This window comes from Ovis canadensis, chromosome 2 (genome assembly GCF_042477335.2).
Source record: "Ovis canadensis isolate MfBH-ARS-UI-01 breed Bighorn chromosome 2, ARS-UI_OviCan_v2, whole genome shotgun sequence".
Lineage (NCBI taxonomy): Eukaryota > Metazoa > Chordata > Mammalia > Artiodactyla > Bovidae > Ovis > Ovis canadensis.
Window position 1 is genome coordinate 28,341,671 of NC_091246.1, and position 24,467 is coordinate 28,366,137.

The 24,467-nt window shown below is 40.8% G+C and overlaps 1 protein-coding gene across 9 annotated transcripts in view; it reads right to left on the reverse strand.

The window, feature by feature from the left end:
• Positions 1 to 1,484: 1,484 nt before the first annotated feature.
• The window catches only part of WNK2 (WNK lysine deficient protein kinase 2), a 154,902-nt gene continuing 131,919 nt past the window's right edge, over positions 1,485 to 24,467 (reverse strand). For all 9 annotated transcript variants that reach the window (XM_069575634.1, XM_069575629.1, XM_069575628.1 and 6 more), the window contains 2 exons: positions 4,495 to 4,606; positions 1,485 to 1,684 (listed from right to left, as the gene is read on the reverse strand). In XM_069575634.1, coding sequence (XP_069431735.1) covers positions 1,659 to 1,684; positions 4,495 to 4,606 — 138 coding nt within the window. In that variant the 3' untranslated portion in view covers positions 1,485 to 1,658. The remainder of the gene's footprint in view (positions 1,685 to 4,494; positions 4,607 to 24,467) is intronic.

Consider the following 24,467-nt stretch of genomic DNA (forward strand, 5'->3'; position numbering starts at 1 on the left):
GACGCGACTGAAGCGACTTAGCAGCAGCAGGATGTGCTACTTTTACCTTTGAGTACAATTATCTTACGACCAATCTTTACCATTAGCTCATACTTGCTTAAAAGGAATGATTTAAACAAATTTGCTGTCTGAAAAAGTAAACTGCATGACTGCCATCGATAGAAAACCTAAGTAACACAAGCCACAGACGGACAGTGAAAAAATGAACACAACGAAAATACACAATGTTGTGACATGTGGTAAAACATTTGCCTACTCTGCTTCATCACAGAGAGCACACACCGGCACATGTCCACTTGGCCTGGGCAGCAACACCAAGAGCTGACAAGGGATGAAGTGGGCAGCCCCTATGTATGTCCAAAAACTTCACCTGCACACCCTCTGGGAAGCTGTGGGGAGGCAGGAAGCCTGTGCTGCTCTGCTTGTGTCAGCCAGCTGGACAGGTATTGAGTCTAAGGGGCTGGCAATTTGTGTGACAACCATACGTGATACTTGGGGACACCGTGACAACTACAGTGTCATACAAAGCATCTGTGGGCTCCAGCGGTGACATAGCCCAGGTGCTCCTGCTCCAACTCCACATTCTTCACTGGAGGAAACACTAAATTGCACTCAGAGATTACTGAAAACCAAGATACAATTTTCTCATCCCAATGAATGGGACCCCCTGAATTCTACACCAAACTCCAGGTCCCAGTGTGATCCCCCTTTCCAGCTGGCCAGGCTGAAACTTTACTACCGCACGCTACTCTGTGAAGCCCCTAGCCGGTTCCCTGGCTTTCACGCTGTGCTTCGGACACCCTTCCATGGTGGTAGTGCGGCCCTACAAGGACCACTGGGCGGATCCTACCCCCCACTGAAGTCAGGGGCTTCAGACCTGGGCCTGGCCCCTCCCAGTGGTGCATGTGAAATCTGAACGAAGGGTCATTTCAAGCCACTGTGGATGCCCGTCCTGTGCCTGGGGGGGTGTATGATCATGAGTCTTCAAGTGACTTAGTAAGGAAGCCTGAGGGGCGGCATAATGAACGGAGCTGTGTGCACAAAGGCCCAAGCCTGGATGGGCCAAGGAGCCATTAACAGGGATGGGCACCACTGTTCAGCCTCCAGGGCTCTGCATAGAATGGGGCTGTCCTGGGTGTGAAGGAGCAGAATGCCTGAAAATTGGGGCCAGGATGCTTGCGATCCACAACCTCAACTGCTTCTCTGAGAGGTGGGTCTTTATCACATGTCTGACCCATCCTAGCTGCTATCCGGACACAAGGACCTTGAGCTATCTTGGGCACTATTAAGCACCATAGAAAGTGTCATCCCTATAATCAAGAACCCCTTAGCTAAGTACAGCTTAGCTAAGTACTTACCCCCAGACCCGTCCAGCTGTGCGATCCCAGGAGTTTCTCCAACACCCTCATTCACTTACCACCATCACAGGTTACCTGCCTGTCTGGGGACCACCAGAAAGGAGAGTTTGAAAAACCAAAGTCCTGTTTCCCCCAAAATATTTTTTTATTCTTGCTTACATTTGTGTTTCCAATTGTGAATAAAAAATGCTTAGAAAGTGATTACAAAACATCGTGAACCGGACACGAGGCGTGGGCTCGCCTTCTCTGCGTGAGATGACACAGGGCCTGGCGTCTGGGTCTGGGTCGGCCTGCCTGGGCTCAGTCGGGCTTCTCACTTTCAGAATCTAGAAAACAAAACCGCCACAGCTCATTATAGGCCTGCCGTGACCACGTGAGGCCCTGGAAGCTGGAATGGTGACACCAGAGCGGTCACACGCCTTGGAGGGCCGGGCCGCCTGACCACGACCCAGGCACTATACAGGTAAGACTCCTGGCTGCCTCTGCCATCTGGCCGCCTTCCACACTGAGCAACCGCCTGAACCAGGCAGGGCCTCCCAGGGTCCGCACAACTGTTGCTCTGGAGAGTGAGGGACCTCTGGCTCCTTGGGCATAGAAGCCGCCCCGGCCTCTGGTCAGAGCCAGTGCTGAGGCGGAGCACTGCGGGTGGCTGGAGCAGAACGCCTGACTGCACCTTGGTGGAAACACAGGACAAACAGAACTGGGCAGTGACCCCAGCTGGGTGGAGTGGGAGGAACCACAACTCCCAGCTTGAGTGCTTGCAGCAGGCATGCAGGGGCACTGCCAGCTGAGCAAAAGGCCATCAGGGCCGCTGAGCCAGGAAAACGTGCTGAGCCCTGCAGGGCGCCTCCTCCAACTTGCACCCTGCTGGACAGCAGAGCCGCTCAGGTGACCGGAGGGCAGGTGGCCCAGCCCCCCACCCAGCTCTGTCTGGAGTGAGTCACACAAACCTGGCTTTCTGTTGGACACGGACAGGGCTCAGAGACACCTTTCAGTTGGCCATGAGACTCATACCCTCCATAGGCAGAGGCTACCGTACATCCAAATACAGTTCAGATTCAGAGTCTGAAAGCCGAGTGAACAGGCCAACCTAGGCCCGGAGCCACAGAGCTAGCCTACGAGCCCTGCCCAACACCCCACTCTCATCCTCTGAGTCAGGTCGGCTCAGCGTCAGTCACACCAGATCCTGTCAGGAAGACAGCACCTGCCACTCAGCGCCCTGGCCCCTCCTGGCCGCCCTGGCCTCCTGGGCGAGGTGCTGACAGCAGGCGTGTTGCTGAGAGTGAAGCTGTGCCAGGACAGAGCAGTGCTGCCTGCCAGGGCTGCCCACCCAACGCTCCCTATGAGACTGGCTGGTTCAGCTTCTCTGTGGCCAGAAGTTAAGAAAAAGATGTGGCTCCACACTGTTTTCAAGCAAAAATGTTTATTTTTCTCCTTCAAATATACAATCTCTTGGAGAGTCTGTGCCACTGACCATTCCTGTTACAGGCCAGGACTCCAAACCGCATGTCTGGCACAGCAGGGGGAGTGGGAATAGGGCAGTTTCCACCACCCTCAGGAACCAGGCACACATGATTCTCAATCCAAGGACCCAGGGGCACATTACAGAGAACAGAAATCTCTTACTATAGCTTCATGCCCTGGCAGAAGATTCTGCATAATCACCTAGAAAATTCAATTCTAACTGAATTGATGGAATAATACATTTAAACCAAAAGAATTCAGCCAGTCCTAGTAAAGTTCCAAAGTATAGCAGAACTATAGAATTCACAGCTGGGCAGCCCAACCAGCCGCCTCCCAGTGGGAAGTGGGAAACATCTTGGCCAGTGAGGAGTGGGGCCTTCAGCTCCCACCCTGGGCTGTTGGGTGCCTGTCTGAGATGAGTAGCACTGAAATTTCCAGGAGAGGAACACTCCTACCCCCCAGCACGATGGCTTGGTGCCTGCAGAACAGTCTGGAGGCCAGAGGTGGGCAGAGTAGCTTGTGAAAACATGGGAAAGCTAGGCCCAGGTGACCACAGGCCTCTGTGCAAACAACAGAAAAGGAAGGCAGGCTGGGAGGGGAGGCTGGTGGGCCCCCTGAGCAGAAGGGGCCACACTCTCTCTGCAGAGCAGGTGGCCTGCCTGTGCTTCTGCACCTCCAGACACACACCTTTACCTCCCCCCCACTCATAGCAGCCCTGCAGGCTCTGGGTCATGTCTGCTTACCCAGCACTTTACAGCAGGTTCCACGTAGCCAAACACAGATGCTAACATTCCTGACTAAGAGATCAACTGCCATTAGCAATGCACTGCCCCAATAACCATGCACCCCTGGGCAGTCTGCTGGCAGTGCCCACGGCACTGCAGTTGAGGGAATTTGTCCATCTGTTTGCTATCTGTGACCATACAGCTGGAGAGATTATGAGTACAAAGCAGAGTTACTCTAGCATTTCCAACTCTTCAATATTCAAGGTCACTAGGTCAATTTTTTTTAAAGCATGTACAACAGAAAAGATCAGACTTTAGCTTCAGATTTGTAAACCATTCATATCTCTGCAACTTAAAATGGGAAATAGAGATATCAATGCACAAACCAACTATAAACGAAATACACCTTTTCTGATACACGGTTTTTTAAAATACCTCTTTCCATCAGGGAATGGAAAAGCTGGAATTCAAGGCACTGTACTTCTGCAGGGTTATTACAATGTTCTAACCATCGATTCAAGTACAGGAAGTGAGTGCAAAGACAGCAAGTGTTGACCACAGGAACCTAAGAGAAAATACGGTCTGCAGCAATAAAGGAAGCAAGGATTGCTGCCCATGTGCCAGCTCCCTGGCTGGGCACCCATGAGCAGGCAGCGCAGGACTCGGAGGCCAAACCACAACCCGACTCCTCCAGGCTGTTCAGTGTCTTCCACTGGCAAGTAGTGAGACAGAGAGCTACATGATCTGCAGCCTGGGGCCGGGCATGCTGACCACAGTTGGCCTGAAGAACACAGGGAGGGCTGGCGCATCTGCTGCCCCCAGGCTTGGCCCCGCGTTGAGGCTCCGGCTGCCTGCCTGGGCTGCCCAGGAACCCCAGGACACTGGAGCTGGGATCAGGCTTCCATACTGGCCCAAAGGTGGGGCTGGGAGGCAGGAGAGGGCAGTACCTGGCATGGGCACAGGAAGGGCTGAGGCAGCTCCAGGAATGACCACGGTGGGTACAGGGCTGGGTACCGGGGCCAGACATGGCATCCCCATTGCTGTTCGAGAGGTGTTCATCTACAAGACAAGAAACATGGCTTCAATCAGCTAGCATCACTCAGTGGCCTTGGGGGTCCCTGCAGTTTCTCTATCCTCAGGAGAGGGTGGTCTCAGGACCTGCCCTGGGGCACCTTTTAATGGCTGACAACAGAGTGAAAATGTGAGGCAAGAAGGCAGCCACATGCCGTGAATGTCCACAGGCCAGAGTGGGCTTCAAAGCAGACCCAGCAGGACCTAAGCCCTGAGTAACAGGGAGGGAACAACACACCCCCACCCAAAGACGTCCTGCTTGACTAGTCAGTGCCATTATGGGAGGTCGAGAACAGCTGGGAGCTCTGCAGGGTTGTGCCCAGAGATCTGGAGTCGGGGGCAGGGTGGCGCCTCTGCTCCCTGCACCTCAGGTACAGCCCAGGAAGAGAAGCAGCGCAATGACAGGGAAACGAGCTGTGATGGTTAGTGAGGCCCATGGCCATGATGCAGAAACCTGATGAAGCTACTGCAAGAAAAGAGATGACAGACCAACAGCCTTCAAACTCTCTAGACACAATGTTGGCAGACATAACCAAGCAACTACAAAAAAAAAGATAAATCAGAGCCAAGTGAGGTTTTGCCCCACAAATGCAATGATGTTGTCTCAGCAAAAATCACTGCATCTTACCACTGTTACATACAAAAGGAGAATTCCATGTGATGCTCCCCACAGATGCAGGGGGAGTATCTGAGAAGTTCCACAATCCTTCACAGAAAGCACAGGGGCTGAAGCTGGAGGGTCCCTCCTCCATCTGGAAGGGCCTCTGTAGAACCCACAGCCAACCCTGTGCCAATGGTGAAACGCCAAATGTATTTCCCCTTACCCCTTGCTCCCCTTGCCCCCAGCCAACAACTGTATGGGAAAGTTCCAGCCAATAAAAGAAAAGGAATAAGGAACACGGACTGAAAAGAAAAAGGAAAACCATCCTCATTTGCAGACAAGACCATGCATGGAGAAAACCAAAAAGACCAGACAAACCAATTTCTAGGACAAAGAAGTAAATTTAGCAAGATTGCAGGATACAAGGTACAAAGATAACCATATTTCTATATACTACCAACATAATCTGTAAAAGAATATTTTAAAGTAATAAAATTCATAATCACATTCCAAAACATCAAACTATCTCAGGTTAAATTTAATGAAAGACGTGTAACACCTTTACACTGAAAACTAGAAAACTTCACTGAGAGTAAATTCAGTTCAGTTCAGTTCAGTTCAGTTCAGTTGCTCAGTCGTGTCTGACTCTTTGCGACCCCATGAATCGCAGCATGCCAGGCCTCCCTGTTCATCACCAACTCCAGAGAGAAAATTAGACATAAACAAAGAAATGTCATGTTTATAATAGACTCGCTACTGTTAACATGTCAAATCTTACCCAGATGATCAACAGACTTAATACAATCAGAATAAAAATCCAATAAGGCTATTTTGTAGATATATACAGGCTGTCTCTAAAGTGCAAATGGAACTATTAAAGACCTAGAAAAATCAAGAAATTCTTGGAGGACAAATAAGAAGTATTAACAGATACAAACTATACATAAAAAGATAAACATCAAGAATTTACTGTGTAACACAGAATTATACCTGATATCTTGAAATAACGTATAATGGAATACAATTTGAAAAAAAAAAAAAAAGACCACTAACTAAGCCTTCAGCAAACAAAAGCAGCAAATGCTGGGGAAGGCAGGACTCTGTTTTCCAGAGTTATCACTTATAATATTCGGATGTCCAGTTTTCACCAAGAAATCACAAATATTTACATACCGAAAATGGAAATTATGATCCATACAAAGGGGAAAACTCATTAATAGCAACTGTCCCTGAAGAAGTCTAGACACTGTCCTTACAAAATAAAGACTTTAAATCAACTGTTTCAAACACATTCAAAGAATTAAAGGAAACATGGAGAAAAAGGAAATCAGGATAATGACACATGAACTACATGAGAATATCAATAAAGTCAAAGAAGTTATAAAAGGAACCAAATATTAGAGCTGAAATATTAGAGCGAAAAAGGATAATAACTGAAATTAAAATTCCACTAGAGGCTTCCCTAGTGGCTCAGACAGTAAAGCGTCTGTCTGCAATGCAGGAGACCTGGGTTCGATCCCTCGGTTGGGAAGATCCCCTGGAGAAGGAAATGGCAACCCACTCCAGCATTCTTGCCTGGAAAATCCCATGGATCACAGAGCCTGGTAGGCTACCATCCATGGGATCGCAAAGAGTCGGATACGACTAAGCGATTTCACTTCACTTCAGAGGAGCTCAAAAGCAGATCTGAGCAGGCAGAAAAAGAATCAGCAAATTTGAGACCATATAATTGAAATAGTCAATTCTAAGAAACAGCAAGAGAAAAAAAAAAAGAAGAAGATAAGTGTACAGAGCCTATCAAGAGGAGAAAACTAGAGACAGGGAAAAATACTTGAAGTACAGAAAGAAAAGACTGTCAACCAAGATTCTACACTGAGCAGGTTGAAGGAGAAATTAAGACTTCTAGATAAACAGAAACAAAGGCAGGTTGTTACTAAAAGATTTGCCTCACAAGAAATGCTAAACGAAAAACTTCCATTTCAGGTTGAAATGAAAGGATAATAGACAGTAACTCAAAAGTCATGAGAAGAAATAAATGAAGCAACTACATAGCTAAATACAAAAGCCAATAGTATTATTTAAGTTTGGTTTTAATTCCTTTTTCCCTTATATGATTTAAAAGGCAAATGCATTATATAACAATTATAAATCCATGTGAATGGGCAACAATGTATCAAGATGCAGTCTGTGCAAAAACACAAAGGAGAAGGGATGGAGATATACAGAAGTAAAGTGTTCTCACACTATTGAAACAAGGGGGTATCATTCAAATAAAGCTGTTATAAGGCTAAGATTTTAATTATAAACCCTAAGGTAATCAATAAGAAAATAAAAATATACACAGAAAAGTTAAAAGGGGGAGGAATCAAAGCAACACACTACAAAAAAAAACTTAAGGCAATAATGAAGTAATTGAGGAATAAAAAACTGTAAGAAAAAAAACACAGTAGAAATCTTTTATTATCCATAATTACTTTTAATGTAAATGGATTGAAATCTCCAAATAAAAAACTGTAAGGAAAAAAAAACACAGTAGAAATCTTTTATTATCCATAATTACTTTTAATGTAAATGGATTGAAATCTCCAAATAAAAGATTGGCAGACTGGATAAAAAAGCACAAGTGATCTATATGCTGTCTACAAAATACTCACTTTAGACACAAAAACACAAAGACATGGAAAGTAAAAGGATGGAGGAGAGGAGATCAAGATGGCACAGTAGGAAGATGATGCCAACCTCACCCTCCCCCGTGAACCCATCAAAAATACATCTAATATGTGGAGCAACTCTCTCTGAAAATAAACTGGAAATGGAAAGAAAAATTCTTCTAAAACAAAAGCTGTAAAAGAAAGAGCCATATGAGTGACGTAAGAAGGGAAAAGAGCTATGAGGCTGGGATCTGGGCCCACAGAAGAGAAGGGTGATATGTGGTGGTCACTAGGAGATCTCTCCTGGTGGTGATTTGACCTACATATTCGGTACTTCAGCCCTGGGGTTCAACATGCTGACATTTACAGTACAGGAGTTCCAGAAGGATATATGTCTTCTTCAGTGGTCTGAAAATCAACTGGACTTTGAGGAGGGTGAGAAACCTAGAAACCTAGACCCATGCTTGCTTACTCCCAGGAATGAAGTGTAGGATGGGGTTCTGGAGAGTTTCATGAAACTGCCTAGCATGTGCCCAGCCCCTCTGCCTCTGGAGATTTCCCACCAGGTTGAAAGCTATCATTGCTAAGGAGAGTGTGTAGCTGGGGGTAGAGCTGGCTCAAACCTAACCCTGCATATACATGGGACAACCACGGCTGGTACTCAGAGGCAGCAGATCAGGAGCTGATTGGAGCTGACTAGCCTACTGGGACTGTCCCACTGTACACCCTGCCCCACACCTGGTGCCCACTGCAGCCCTTTCTGCTCTGGCACTGTGCCTCCTGGGGCAAAACTGCCATTTCTAGGAGAGGGCAGAGTGCACACTTAGAGGGAAAGCAACCAGCTCAGCTACCACCCCAGCTTCAGCACCTGGTGACAAGGCCCCACCCCTGATAGGGTAGTGATGACCATTCAGCATAGAAGAAGCTTCAGTTCACACTTGGCTACGGCTCTAGTCCCTCCATCTCTAGCCCCATCATCCACCAGGTGATACCAGACAGCACACCCTGCGGGGGAGACATGACCCATCAGATCCACCTCTCACATCAAAACTGCTGAGCACAGGCAGACTGCATAGAGGTCTCCACGTAAGTACAAGACCAGGATAGGCAACAGTTTCACCAAATTTCGTAGCAAGAGGAAATGTTAAGCAAAGTGAGAAAACAAAGGAATGTCTTTCCAATGAAAGAACAATGACAAAACCACCAATGAACAGAGAGAATTTACCAGATAAAGAGTTCAAAGCATTGGTAATAAGAATGTTAAACAAACTAGGGAAAAGAACAGATGAACACAGAGAGAATTTTAACAAGGAACTAGAAAGTACAAAAGCCAGTCCGAATTGAAGAATGAAATAATTAAAATGAAAAACATACTAGAAAGAATTAACAGAAGACTAAGTAATAGAGAAGAATGCATAAGACAGAATAATGGAAATCATCCAACCAGAATGGTAAAAAGATAAACAAATTTTTAAAAAACGAGAACAGTTTAAGGAACCTCTGAGACAACATCAAGTATGCTAACATTCAAATTATAGAGCTTCCAGAGAGAAGAGAGAGAGTGAAGAGGGTTGAAAATGTATTTAATGAAATTATGGCTGAAAATTTCCTGAACCTGAAGAAAGAAACAGATAGCCAGGTATTCAGAGTATTCCAAACAAGATGAACTGAGAGATATAGACCAAAACATATCATAGTTAAAATGGAAAAAGTTAAATAAAAGAGAAAAATTAAAGGCAGCCAGAGAAAAAGTCACATAAAGTCACATACAAAGGAATACCCATAAGTCTATCAGCTGATTTTTCTGTAGAAACTTTGCAGGCCAAAAGGGAATGGCATGACATACTCAGAGTGGTAAAAGGGAAAAACCTACAACTAGGATTATTTCCAGCAATACTATCATTCAGAATTGAAAGGGAAATAAAGAACTTCTCAAATAAGGAAAGGAAAAACCCCACAAGTAAACACAAATATGTAGTAAAGGCTGTGGGTCAATCACTCAACATAAGCTAGTACAAAGATTATAAGACAAAAGTTAGAAAATCCACTATAACTACAATAAACAGTTAATGTATATACATGAAGATGTAAAATATGACATCCAAAACCTAAAACACAGGGGAAGGTAGTAAAGTGTATTTGAACTTAAATGGCTACCAGTTTAAAAAAGAAAATATATAGGTCAACATATATGAACCTCATGGTAACCACAAATCAAAATACTACAATGGATACACAAAAAATAGAGAAAGTAACACAAGCATATCACTAAAGAAAATCATCAGATCAAAGGGAAGAAACTAAAGGAAAAAGAAAAGACTACAGAATGACAAAAACAACCAGAAAACAAGTAACAAAAAAGCTGTTAAATACACACCTGTATGTATCTAAATGTTTCAATCAAAGACAGAGCAGATAACTGGACCCATCTGTGGGCAAGAGACTCTCTTTAGAGACACACAGACTAGGATTTCTCTGATAGTCTAGTTAGGAATCCAGCTGTCAGTTGCAGGGGTCATGGGTTTAATCCCTGATCCAGGAAGATTCTACATGCCGTGGGGCTACTAAGCCCGTGTGCCACAACTACTGAGCCCGTGTGCTGCAAATACTGGGCCAACATGCCTACAGCTGCTGAAGACTAAGTCTAGAGACTGAGCTCTGCAACGAAAGAAGTCACTGCAATGAAAAGCCTGTGCACTGCAACTAGAGAGTAGACCCTGCTCACCACAACTAGAGAACCTGCATGGAGCAATGAAGACACAGCATAGGCAACAAATAGATGAAATTTTCAAAAGACATGCACACTATTTTACATGCAAATGAAAATGACAAGAAAGCTGGTATCAATACTTACATCTTACAAATAAGACTTAAAGGAAAGTCCATAAAAAGAAAACAAAGGGCATTATATATATATAATGATATAGTGATCAATTTTTAAAAAAAGAATGTAACATTCATACATGCATCCCATATAGCTGCAACTAAATTTATGGAAAACAAATATTAACAGACATAAAAACAAGAAATTAACAATAATAGAAAAATGGTAGGAGAGTTTAACACTTCACTTACATCAAGGGACAGATTCATACAGATGGAAAATCAATAAGGAAACAGTGGTCTTAAATGACACACTAGACCAGATATACATAACATATGTATATATAGGACATTCCATCCCAAAACAGCAGAATGCACATTCTTTTCAAGTTCACATGGAAATGTGCTCCAGGATAGATCACAGACTAGGCCACAAAACAAGTCTCAATAAATATAAGAACACTGAAATTATATCACGCTTCTTTTCCCCCAACCACAACAGTGCGCAACTAGAAACCAATTATTAGAAGAAAAAACACAAACACATGGAGCTTAAATAACATATCTTTAGAAGAAACAATGGGTCAGCGAAGAAATCAAAGAGGAAATCAGAAAAAAAGAGAAATAAAAACAAAAACACACCTTTGTACCACTGATGTGATGCAGCAAAAGTAGATGTAATAGGAAAGATTATAATGATACATACATATCTGAGCATACAAGAAAATCAAGCTATCTTCTACCCAAATGAATTAGAAAAAGAACAAAGCTCAAGTCAGCACAAGAAATAAGGCATTATTTTAAAATAATATTTTTATTGATCTTTATTGAAAAATAATAAAGATCAGAGAGGAAATGAATAAAACAGAGACAAAAAATAGAAAAGATCAATGGAAGCAAGAAATGACTTTTTAAAAGGATAAACAAAATTGAGAAGCTTTTAGCAAGGCTCATTAAGAAAAAAAGAGAATTTAAATAAGCAAAGTAAGATAGGAAAGAGAAGATTACAACCAGTATCAGTGAAACACAATACTGTCAGAGAATATTACAGACAGTTATATGCCAACAAACTGAACAACCTAGAAGGAATGGATAAAAATTTGAGAAACACAAAGTATTCAAAGACTGAATCAGAAAGAAAGAAACAAACTGAACAGATCAATAAGAAATTGAATTAGTGTTAAAAAAAAAAAATCTCCCAGCAAACAAAAGTCCAGGAACAGATTGCTTCCCAGGGAAATTCTACCAAATATAATGAGAAGAGCTAATACCTAGCATCACAAACAATTCCAATAAATGAAGAGGAGGGAACACTCCCAAATTCATTCTACAAGGCTATTATTACCCTGATAAAATTTAGAAAAACGTATTACCCAAAAAAGAAAATTACTTCAGTATCTCTGATGAATACAGACACAAAAATCCTCAAAAATATAAGCAAACCAAATTCAACAATATATAAAAAGAATCATATACCATAGTCAAGTGTGATTTATTCCACAAATACAAAGATAGTTCAAAATCCACAAGTCAATCAGTGTGATACACCACATTAACAAATGGAAGGATAAAAATCACATGATCATTTCAATAAACACAGGAAAAACATTTGACAAAATTCAACTTCCATTCATGATAAGGACTCACAACAAAGTTGGTACAGAAAAAACCGTATTTCAACATAATAAAAGCCATTTATGACACACTGACAGCTAACATACTCAGCTTTTTCCTCTAAAATCAGGAACAAGATAAGGATGCCCACTTTTGCCACTTTCAACATAGTACTTACTGGCAGTCCTAGCCACAGCAACCAGATAAGAAAAAGAAATAAAAGGTATCCAAATTTGAAAGGAAAAAGTAGAAACGTCACTATTTTCAGATGACTTATTATATATAGAAAATTCTAAAGTCCCAACAAAAAACTATGAGAACTAATTAATGAATCCAATAAAGTTGTAGGATATAAGATTGACAAACAGAAACCTATTGCTTTTCTAAACACTAATAATCAACTATCAGAAAGCAATAAAATAATCCCATTTAAAACTGCATCAAAGAGAATAAAATATCTAGGAATAAACTAAACCAAGGAGGCAAAAGGTCTATAACCTAAAGACTATAAAACTAAGGCAAAGGAAACAAAAATAAAAATAAACAAGTGGGACTTAATTAAACTTAAAAACTTCTGCACAGGTAAAAGAAACCTTTGACCCAAAGAAAAGACAACCTATTCAAAGTGAGAAAATATTTGCAAATTATATGACTGATAAGGGGTTAATATCCAAAATAAATAAACAGTTCATATAACTCAATACAAACAAAACACCTTATTTTAAAAAATAAGCAGAGGACTTGAATAGATATTTTTCAAAGAACACATACAGATGACCAAAGGCATATGAAAAGGTTTTCAACACTGGTAATCAGAGAAATATAAGTCAATACCACAATGAGGTATCACCTTACACCTATCACAATAGCTATAACCAAAAAGATCACCAATAGCAAATGTTGGCAAGGATACTGATAAAAGGGTACCCTAGAGAAGGCAATGGCAACCCACTTCAGTACTCTAGCCTGGAAAATCCCATGGACGAAGCAGCCTGGTGGGCTGCAGTCCATGGGGTCGCTGAGAGTCCGGCATGACTGAGCGACTTCACTTTCACTTTTCACTTTTAAAGCACTGGAGAAGGAAATGGCAACCCAACCAGTGTTCTTGCCTGGAGAATCCCAGGGACAGCGGAGCCTGGTGGGCTGCCATCTATGGGGTCGCACAGAGTCAGACACGACTGAAACGATTTAGCAGCAGCAGTACAGGGTTGATGGGAATGCAAATTGGTGGAGCCACTATGGAAAACATTATAGAGGTTTTTAAAAAAACTGAAACTAGAAACACTATATGATCCAGCAATTCCATTCCTGGGTGTGAATCAACAGAAAATGAAAACGCTAATTTAAAAAGATACATGTACCTCAATGCATGTTCACAGCAGCATTATGTACAACAGCCTAAGAAACAGATGAATGGATAAAGATATGTGGTTCACATATATAATGGACTGGACTATTACTCAGCCATAAGAATGAAATTTTGCCATTCGCATCAATATAGATGAAGCTGGAGAGTACTGTGCTTAGTGAAAAAACTCAGAGAGAGAAAGACAAATATTGTATCTGATCAGATATATGTGGAATCTAAAAAAAAATGAACATAACAAAACAGATACAGATTCACAGATATGCAGAAAATAAATTAGTGGCTACCAGTGGGAAGCTGGAGGGAGAGAGGGCAAGACAGTGGCTGGAGATTAAGAGGTATAAACCAATATGTATAAAATAAATAAGCTACAAAGATATACTGTACAGCACAGGGAATATAGCCAACATTTTATAATAATTTTAATGATATACATCTATAAAAATATTGAATCATAATGCTGTATATTTGAAACTAATAAATAGTTTAAATCAACTATCAGTTCAGTTCAGTTCAGTCGCTCAGTCGTGTCCAACTTTTTGCAACTCCATGAACCGCAGCATGCCAGGCCTCCCTGTCCATCACCAACTTGCAGAGTTTACTCAAACTCATGGCCATCGAGTCGGTGATGCCATCCAGCCATCTCATCCTCTGTCGTCCCCATTTTCCTCCTGCCCCCAATTCCTCCCAGCATCAGGGTCTTTTCCAATGAGTCAACTCGTTGCATGAGGTGATCAAAGTACTGGAGTTTCAGCTTTAGCATCAGTCCTTCCAATGAACACTCAGGGCTGATCTCCTTTAGAATGGACTGGTTAGATCTCCTTGCAGTCCAAGGGACTCTCAAGAATCTTCTCCAACACCATAGTTCAAAAGCATCAATTCTTTAGCACTCAGCTTTCCTCACAGTTCAACTCTCACATCCATACATGACTACTGGAAAAACCATTGCCTTGACTAGACAGACCTTTGTTGGCAAAGTAATGTCTCTGCTTTTTCATATGCTATCTAGGTTGGTCATAACTTTCCTTCCAAGGAGCAAGAGTCTTTTAATTTCATGGCTGCAATCACCATCTGCAGTGATTTTGGAGCCCCAAAAAATAAAGTCTGACACTGTTTCCACTGTTTCCCCATCTATTTCCCATGAAGTGATGGGACCAGATGCCATGATCTTTGTTTTCTGAATGTTGAGCTTTAAGCCAACTTTTTCAATCTTCTCTTTCCCTTTCATCAAGAGGCTCTTTAGTTCCTCTTCACTTTCTGCCATAAGGGTGGTGTCATCTGCGTATCTGAGGTTATTGATATTTCTCCCGGCAATCTTGATTCCAGCTTGTGCTTCTTCCAGCCCAGCATTTCTCATGATGTACTCTGCATATAAGTTTAATAAGCAGGGTGACAATATACAGCCTTGACATACTGCTTTTCCTATTTGGAACCAGTCTGTTGTTCCATGTCCAGTTCTGCCTGTTGCTTCCTGAAATGCATATAGGTCAGGAAGGTCTGGTATTCCCATCTCTTTCAGAATTTTCCACAGTTTATTGTGATCCACACAGTCAAAGGCTTTGGCATAGTTAATAAAGAAGGAATAGATGTTTTTCTGGAACTCTCTTGCTTTTTTGATGTTCCAGCGGATGTTGGCAATTTGATCTCTGGTTCCTCAGCCTTTTCTAAATCCAGCTTCAACATCTGGAAGTCCACGGTTCACAAATTGTTGAATCCTGGCTTGGAGAATTTTGAGCATTACTTTACTAGCGTGTGAGATGAGTGTAATTGTGCGGTAGTTGGAGCATTCTTTGGCATTGCCTTTCTTTGGGATTGGAATGAAAATTGACCTTTTCCAGTCCTGTGGCCACTGTGGAGTTTTCGAAATTTGCTGGCATATTGAGTGCAGCACTTTCACAGCACCATCTTTCAGGATTTGAAATATCTCAACTGTAATTCAATTAAGAAAAATTTTTTTAAAGAAAGTAAAATGATGTGAAATAAAACTCCTGAGAGCTCATCCAAGATGGTGCAGCAGGAAGAGCTCAGGCTCACCCCCTCTCAGGAGCATACATACACAAAAAACTGCTGAGGAATCATCAGTAAAAAAAACTGAAAGTGGCCAAAAAAGATATTCTGCATCCAAGGATAGAAAGAATAAACAAAAACAAGATGGTAGGAAGGGTGTACTTGCAATGTAATCAAATCCCATACACACTAGGTGGACTATCCACAAACTGGAGATTAATCACATCACAGAAGTTCTCCCACATGAGTTAGAGCTGTGAGCCCCAAGCCAGGTTTCCAAGCCTGAGGCTCTGATATCAGAGGGAGGAGCCCCAAAAGCACCTGGCTTTGAAGGCCAGCAGGGCTTGACTACAAGAGCTCCACAGGAGCGACTGAACTGAGCTAGGCCACAAAACAGTGCAGAAAGATATAAATCATACAAAGTATACTTTCTAACACAAGGGATGAAATTAAAAAACTAGACGACTGGCATATATACACACACACACACACACATACATACGTACATAGTAAATGACAAACTCAAACAATCAAATAGTCAAAGACATTATCACAAGGAAAACCAGGAAACACCTTCAGTTCAGCCACTCAGTTGGGTCTGACTCTTTGCAACCCCACGAACTGCAGCACAGCAGGCCTCCCTGTCCATCACCAACTCCTGGAGTGTGCTCAAACTCATGTCCCTTAAGTCAGTGATGCCATCCAAACATCTCATCCTCTGCTGTCCCCTTCTCCTCCTGCCTTCACTCTTTCACAGCATCAGGTTCTTTTCAAATGAGTCAGTTCTTTGCATCAGATGGCCAAAGTACTGGAGTTTCAGCTTCAGCCCTTCCAATAAATATTCAGGACTGATTCCCTTTAGAATGGACTGGTTTGATCTCCTTGCAGTCCAAGCGACTCTCAAGAGTATTCTCCAACACCACAGTTCAAAAGCATCAATTCTTTGGTGCTCAGCTTTGTTTACAGTCAAACTCTCACATCCATACATGACTACTGAAAAAACCTAGCTTTGAATATAAGGACCTTTGTCAGCAAAGTAACGTCTCTGCTTTTTAATACACTGTCTAGATTTGTCATAGTTTTTCTTTCAAAGAGCAAGTGTCTTTTAATTTCATGGCTGCAGTCACCATCTACAGTGATTTTGGAGCCCAAGAAAATAAACTCTGTCACTGTTGCCACTGTTTCACCATCTATCTGCCATGACGTGATGGTACTAGATGCCATGATCTTAGTTTTTTGAATGTTGAGTTTTAAGCCAGCTTTTTCACTCTCCTCTTTCACTTTCATCAAGAAGCTCTTTTGTTCCTCTTCACTTTCTGTCATAAGGCTGGTGTCATCTGCGTATCTGAGGTTATTGATATTCCTCCCTGCAATCTTGATTCCAGCTTGTGCTTCATCCAGTCTGGCATTTTGCATGATGCACTCTGCATATAGGTTAAATAAGCAGGGTGACAATATACAGCCTTGACATACTCCTTTTCCTATTTGGAACCAGTCTGTTGTTCCAGGTCCAGTTCTAACTGTTGCTTCTTGACCTGCATACAGATTTCTCAGGAGGCAGGTCAGGTGGTCTGGTATTCCTATCTCTTAAGAATTTTCCAGTTCGTTGTGATCCACACAGTCAAAGGCTTTGGCAAGTTAATAAAACAGAAGTAGATATTTTTCTAGAATTCCCTTGCTTTTTCTATGATCTAACGGATGTTGGCAATGGGATCTCTTGTTCCTCTACCTTTTCTAAATCCAGCTTCAACATCTGGAATTTCACAGTTCACATATTGCTGAAGCCTGGCTTGGAGAATTTTAAGCATTACTTTACTAGAGTGTGAGATGAGTGCAATTGTGTAGTTTGAGGTAGTCTGAGCATTCTTTGGCATTGCCCTTCTTAGGGATTGAAATGAAAACTGACCTTTTCCAGTCCTGTGGCCACTGCTGACTTTTCCAAATTTGCTAGCCTTCTGAGTGCAGCACTTTCACAGCATCATTTTTTAGGATTTGAAATAGCTCAACTGGAATTCCATCACCTCCACTAGCTTTGTTCGTACCAATGCTTCCCAAGGCCCACTTGACTTCATATTCTAGGATGTCTGGCTCTGGCTCACACGATTGTGATTATCTGGGTCATGAAGAACTTTTTTGGATAGTTCTTCTGTGTATTCTTGCCACCTCTTCTTAATATCTTCTGCTTCTGTTAGGTGCATACCATTTCTGTCCCTTATGGTGCCCCATCTTTGAAATGTTCCCTTGGTATGTCTAATTTTCCTGAAGAGATCTGTAGTCTTTCCCATTCTATTGTTTTCCTCAATTTCTTTGCATTGATCACTGAGGGAGGCTTTCTTATCTCTCCTTGCTATTCTTTGGAACTCTGCATTCAGATGGGTGTATCTTTCCTTTTCTCCTTTGCCTTTCACTTCTCTTCTTTTCTCAACTATTTGTAAGGCCTCCTCAGATAACTATTTTTGCATTTTTTTTTTCTTGGGGATGGTTTGATTCCCTGTGTCCTGTACAATGTCATGAACATCTGTCCATAGTTCTTCAGGTACTCTGTCTATCGTGTCTAATCACCTTAGAACAAATTAAAAGGAAAACACAATAGTGTCCAGAGGGAAATTTGTAACTGTAAAAGTCTACATTAAAAAAGAAAGATCTTAAGTCAACAACTTAACTGTATACCATAATAAAGATTATAAGTAAGATAAATATGCAAAATACAGAATAGAAATACAATAAAGAAAAATCAATGAAATAAAAACTTGGTGTTTTAAAAAGATAAAAAGTTGGCAAAGTTTTTAGCCACCAAACTGGATAACTCAGATGAAATATACAATTTCCTAGAAACATATAAACTTCCAAAACAGACTCAAGAGGAAACAGAAAAATCTGAAGAGACCTATAACAAGGATTGAGATTTAATTATTAAGAAAAAAAGAAATTCTCAACAAAGAAAAGCCCCAGGATAAGAAGACTTCCCTGGTGAGCTGTGCTATTTAAAGAATTAATACCAATACTTCTCAAACTCTTCCAAAAAGCTGAAGAGGTGGGAACACTCCCTAAATCATTACATGTAGCCAGCATCACCCTGATATCAAGGCTAGATAAAGATATCACAATAAAAAAATTATAACCTAACACCTTTGATAAATACTAATGCAGAAAGTAGCAAACTGCATTCAGTCAATTCAATGACCAGGTGCAATTTATCTGAGGAATGCAAGGATCATTTAATATATGAAAATCAATCAATATAATATACCATTATAGAATGAAAGATTGAAAAACTATGATCTTAATGCAGAAAAGCCACTTGTCAAAATCTAACACTCTTTCATGACAAAAGCATTCAACATACTAGAAATAAAACAGAATATTCTCAGTATGATGAAGGCTATATATGAAAAATGATGTGAAATATCATTATGATGTGAAAAATCTGAAAGCTTTTCCTTTAAGATGAAGACAAAGATGGCCACTTTGACCATTTCTATTCAATATAGTACTTGGAGTTCTAGCCAGAGAAATTAGGCAAGAAAAGGAAATAGAAGGCATCCAAACTGGAAAGAAAGAAGTGAAATTACCTCTGTTCAGAGATAACACGTTCTTATATGCAGATAGCCCTAAAGAACACACATACACGCAAACACACAAACTGCTAGAATTTATGAATTTAGCAAAGTTGCAGGGTACAAAATCAACACACCACAGTCAGTTGTATTTGTATTCACTAGCGATGAATAATTTGAAAAGGAAATTAAGAAAATAATTACATTTAAAACATAGAGAATAAAATACTTGGGAATAATTTAACTAAGGAGTTGAAAGACTTATACAATGAAAACTGCAAAATACTGCCAAAAGAAGTTAAAGAAAACATAAATAAATGGGAAGACATCCCATATTTATGGATTTGAAGACAATATTGTTACTATGTCAATACAACCCAAAATTAATCTAAACAGATTCAACAAATCACTATCAACGTCTCAATAGCATTTTTTCAAGAAATATAAAAACTCATCCTAAAACTCATTTGGATTTTTAAGGGATTCCAATAACCAAAACCATTTTGAATAAGATCAAAATTGGAAGACTCTTACTTCTTGACTTCAGAACTTACTGCAAAGCCACAGAAATCAAAACACTGTAACGTTAGCAGCAGGATAGACTGTAGACAAGCGGAATCGAATAGAAAATCCAGAAATAAGCCTTTGCATATCTAGGAATTGATTTCCAAAAAGAGTGACAAGAGCATTCGATGGGAAGAGAACACTTTTTTTTTAAAACAAATACTGCTGGGACAACTAGATACCAACATGCAAAAGAATAAAGATGGTCCCTTACCAAACACCACATATAAAAATTAACTCAAAATGGATTAAAAGTTCTAAACATAAGAGCTACAGATATTTAAACTCAGCATCTTTAGAGAACTCTTAGAAAGAAACATGGAGAGAAAGCTTTATAATATTGGATTTGGCAATGATGTACTGGATATGATACCAAAGTCACAGGCAATAAAAGAAAAAAATACATAAACTGGACTTCATGAAAATTAAAAACTTTTATGCATCAAAAGACATTATCAATAGAGCAAAAAGGCAACCCACAGAATGGGAGATGATTTTTGCAAATGATATTATCTGAAAAGAAATTAATATCCAGAATATATAAAGAACTCTTCCAACTCAACAACAACAAAAAACTCAATTCAAAAGCTCTTTCCACTGTACAATGCTGGCTACAATAAGGAGTCTGCAACCTAGAAAAAGGCCCTCACCCTAGCATGCTGACACCCTCATCTCAGACATCAAGCACCCAGGACTGTGAGAAATAAATTTCTTTTGTTTACAGTTTAAAAATGGGCAAAAGACTTGAATCAAAGAAGGTATAGAAATGGCCGATAAGCACCTGAAAAGATGCTCAACATCACCTATTATTAGGGAAGTGCAAAATAAAACTAGAAGATATCACTTCATACCTATCAAGATGACTACTATTTTAAAAAATCAGAACATTTTTATGAAGTGTTAGCAGGGATGTGGAGAAAGGGAAATCCTTATATACTGTTGGTGGGAATGTAAAATAATGCAGCTATCTGGAAAGTAGTTTGGTGATTCCTCAATAAGTTAAAACTATAAATACCATATGATTTAGTGATTCCACTTCTGGAATCCCAAAGAACTGAAGGCAAAGACTCAAAGAAATATCTATATACCCATGTTTATAGTAGCATTATTCACAACAGTTAAAAGAGAGAAGCACCCCAAGTGTCCATCAGTGGATGAATGGATAAAAAAAGTATGGTATGTACATACAAAGGACTATCACTTAGTGTTAAAACACTCTCACTTATGCTACAACATAAGTGAAACCTGAAGACATTATGTTAAGTGAAATAAACCAGTTTACAAAAAGACAAATACAATATGATTCTACATATATTAGGTACCTAAAGAAGTCAAATTCATAGACAGAATGATAGTTGAAAAGAGCTGCAGGAAAGGGGACATATATAAGCAGTTATTTTTCATTGAGTGTAAAGTTTCAGTTCTACAAAATGAAAAAATTTTGTAGACAGATGGTGGTGATGGTTGGACAATATAAATATAATTAATACCACTGAACTGCATATATTTTTAAAAGGTTAAGATGTTAAATTTTATGTTATACGTTTTTGACCACAATTTTTTTTAAAAAACTGAACCTGGAACACATTATACTAAGTGAAATAGGTTAGTGACAAAAGGGCAAATATTGGATGGTTCCTCTTACATGAGGCATGCTGCTGCTGCTGCTGCTACTAAGTCGCTAAAGAGAAGTCAAATCCACAGAGACTGACAGTAGAATAGCGGTTACCAGTGGCTGGATAACCAGTTATCAGAAAGAGGGATTGGCTAGTTGTTCCTTACTGAGTTGTTTCTGTCTGGGATAACAAAAAAGTTCTAGAAATGGATAGTCATGAATAGTTAAGAAAAAACCCAAAACCTTATTAAGAATCGCAGATATCTGAACAGCACAATCAGCAGAGCTGACCAACAGGACGTGGCCCAGCACAGATCCAGAGAGTTGATGTGGTGGAGTCTGAACAGAAAAGTAGCGACTAGCCTGCCTGAGGACTGGGTGCAGACCCTGCAGGGTCTTGGGGCCAGGTTATGAGCTCTCCATTCTGTCCCAGAATAGTGGAGCATAGATTTGAGGAGTTTAATGGAGGTGCAGAGTCAGGAGGGTGCTACAGAAGAGGAACAGAGGAAGTTCAGACGGGGAGTGTGGATATGAGAAGGAATCAAAGAGGATGACCTCAAGCACCTGTGCAGCAGTGACCAAGACTGACAACTTGGGTCAAAAATCCAGTCCTAGCAAGCTTTTAAAGAACTGAAAACACACAAAATTTGTTCTCTTACCACAGTGCATTTAGGCTAAAAAAAAAAAAAAACACTAACAAAAAGATTAATAAATATATTGCTCAGTTGTGTCCAACTCTTTGCAATCCCATGGACTGTAGCATGCCAGGCTCTTCTGTCCATGGGATTTCCCACGCAAGAATACTGAGTGGGTTGCCATTCCCTTCTCCAGGGGATCTTCCTGATCCAGGATTGAACCTGAGTCTCCTGCTTGGCAGGCGCATATTCTTTACCACCTGAGAAGACCCTAATAACTATATTACCTCCATTAATTACTATATTACCTCAAATCACCATGGAAACTATAAAATATTTGAACAGAAGGCTAAAGAAAATGCTACATTTCAAAATCTTTGGAATGCAGCTAGTATCAGTAGAAGGAATTTTATATCCTGAATACCTATATTAAAAAAAGAAGAAAGGCTCAAAATCAATGCACTACATATTTCAAGAAACTTTCTAGAAAAAAGTAATCCAAAGATAGAAACAATAATAAAAGGAAAAAACTAATGAAACATACAATAAAGAATTATCATCAAAGGGATGTGCTCTTTGAAAAGGCTGATAAAATTTATAAACTCAGAGAAATCACCATTATCAGGAATGAAAAACAAGACATCACTGCAAATCCTGCAAACTGTGAAGAGAAGATGTTATAAACAAATTTATGCCAATTAATTGGAAAGCTTGGATAAATTTAGAGATGTACCAATTGTTAGAAAAGAGAATTTAACAGAAAGAATAGAAAACCTAAATGGTACTAAAACTGTGAAGGAAATGAAATCCATAGTGGAAACCTTACCCTCAAGGGATGGAGAGAAATGTGACAAATACGTACAAGCAAAATGTCAACCACAGCTCACAGGCAGAGGGTACCTGAGAGTTCACTGAAGAATTTTCAGTCTTTTGTACATTTGAAACTTTTGAACCTTCCCACACTCAAAAAAATAAAATAAAAGGCCATCATCAAAAAATCTACAAACAATAAATGCTGGGGAGAGTGTGAAGAGAATGTTGGTAGAAATGTAAATCGGTACAGCCACTGTGGGCTTCCCTTGTGGCTCAGCTGGTAAAGAATCCGACTGCAATGCAGGAGACCTGGGTTTCGATCCCTGGATTAGGAAGATCCCCTGGAGAAGGGAAAGGCCACCCACTCCAGTATTCTGGCCTAGAGAATTCCATGGACTGTATAGTCCATGGGTCACAAAAAGTCGGACATGACTGAGCGACTTTCACTTCACTTTATAGCCACTGTAGAGAACAGTATGGAAGCTTCTCAAAAAAGTAAAAATAGAGCTACCATTTGATCCTATAATCCCTCTCCTGGGCATGTATACGGACAAAAACATGGCCCCAGAGGATACATGCACCTCAGTGCTCATTGGAGCACTGTTTACAATAGGCAAGACATGGAAGCAACCTACTTGCCCATGGACAGATGAATAAAGACGTGGCACACATATACAGGGGAACATTACTCACCATTAAAAAGAATGAACTAATGCCTCTTGGAGCAACATGAATGGTCTTAAAGACTGTCATACTGAATGAAGTAAGTCAGACCAAGCAAGACAAATATTGTAAAATATCACTACTGTATGCAAAATCTTAAAAAAAAAAAAGATACAGATGAACTTATTTACAAAACAGAAACAAACTCACAGACTTGAACGAACTTATAGTCACTGCAGGGAAGGACGGGGGAAGGAACAGTTAGGGAGTTTGGGACTGACATGTACATACTGCTATATTTAAAATGGACAGGGACCTCCCTGGTGGTCCAGTGGTTAAGAATCCGCCTTCTAATGCAGGGGACGTGAGTTCCACCCCGGGTTGGGGAAGATCCCACATGCTGCAGGGCCACTAAGCCTGCACATTGGCAACTACTGAGCTCACACACACTCTAGAGCCTGCATGCCACAACTAGGGAGCCTGTGCACCAAACAACAGAAACCCACACACCACAACTAGAGAGAAACCCCCATGCACAACTAGAGAGAAACCCCCATGCACAACTAGAGAACGCCTGTGTGCAACAAAGAGCCCATGGGCCACAATGAAGACTCAGTGCAGCCCCATCCCCCACCAAAAAATGGATAACCAACAAAGACCTACTGTATAGCACAGGGAACTTTGTTCAGTATTATGAAACAACCTAAATGGGAAAAACAATTTGAAAAAAGAACAGATACATGTGTATGTATAACTGAAACACTTTGCTGTACCCTTGAAACTAAGACCACATTATTAATCAACCACATTCCAATATAAAATAAAAAGTTAAAAAAAAAAACAGAATAAAATAAAATCTCCTGGCCCAGATGGCTTCACCAATAAGCTCTGCTAAACATTTCAGGGAGAAATAACATAATCTTGCACAAACTCCCCCAGG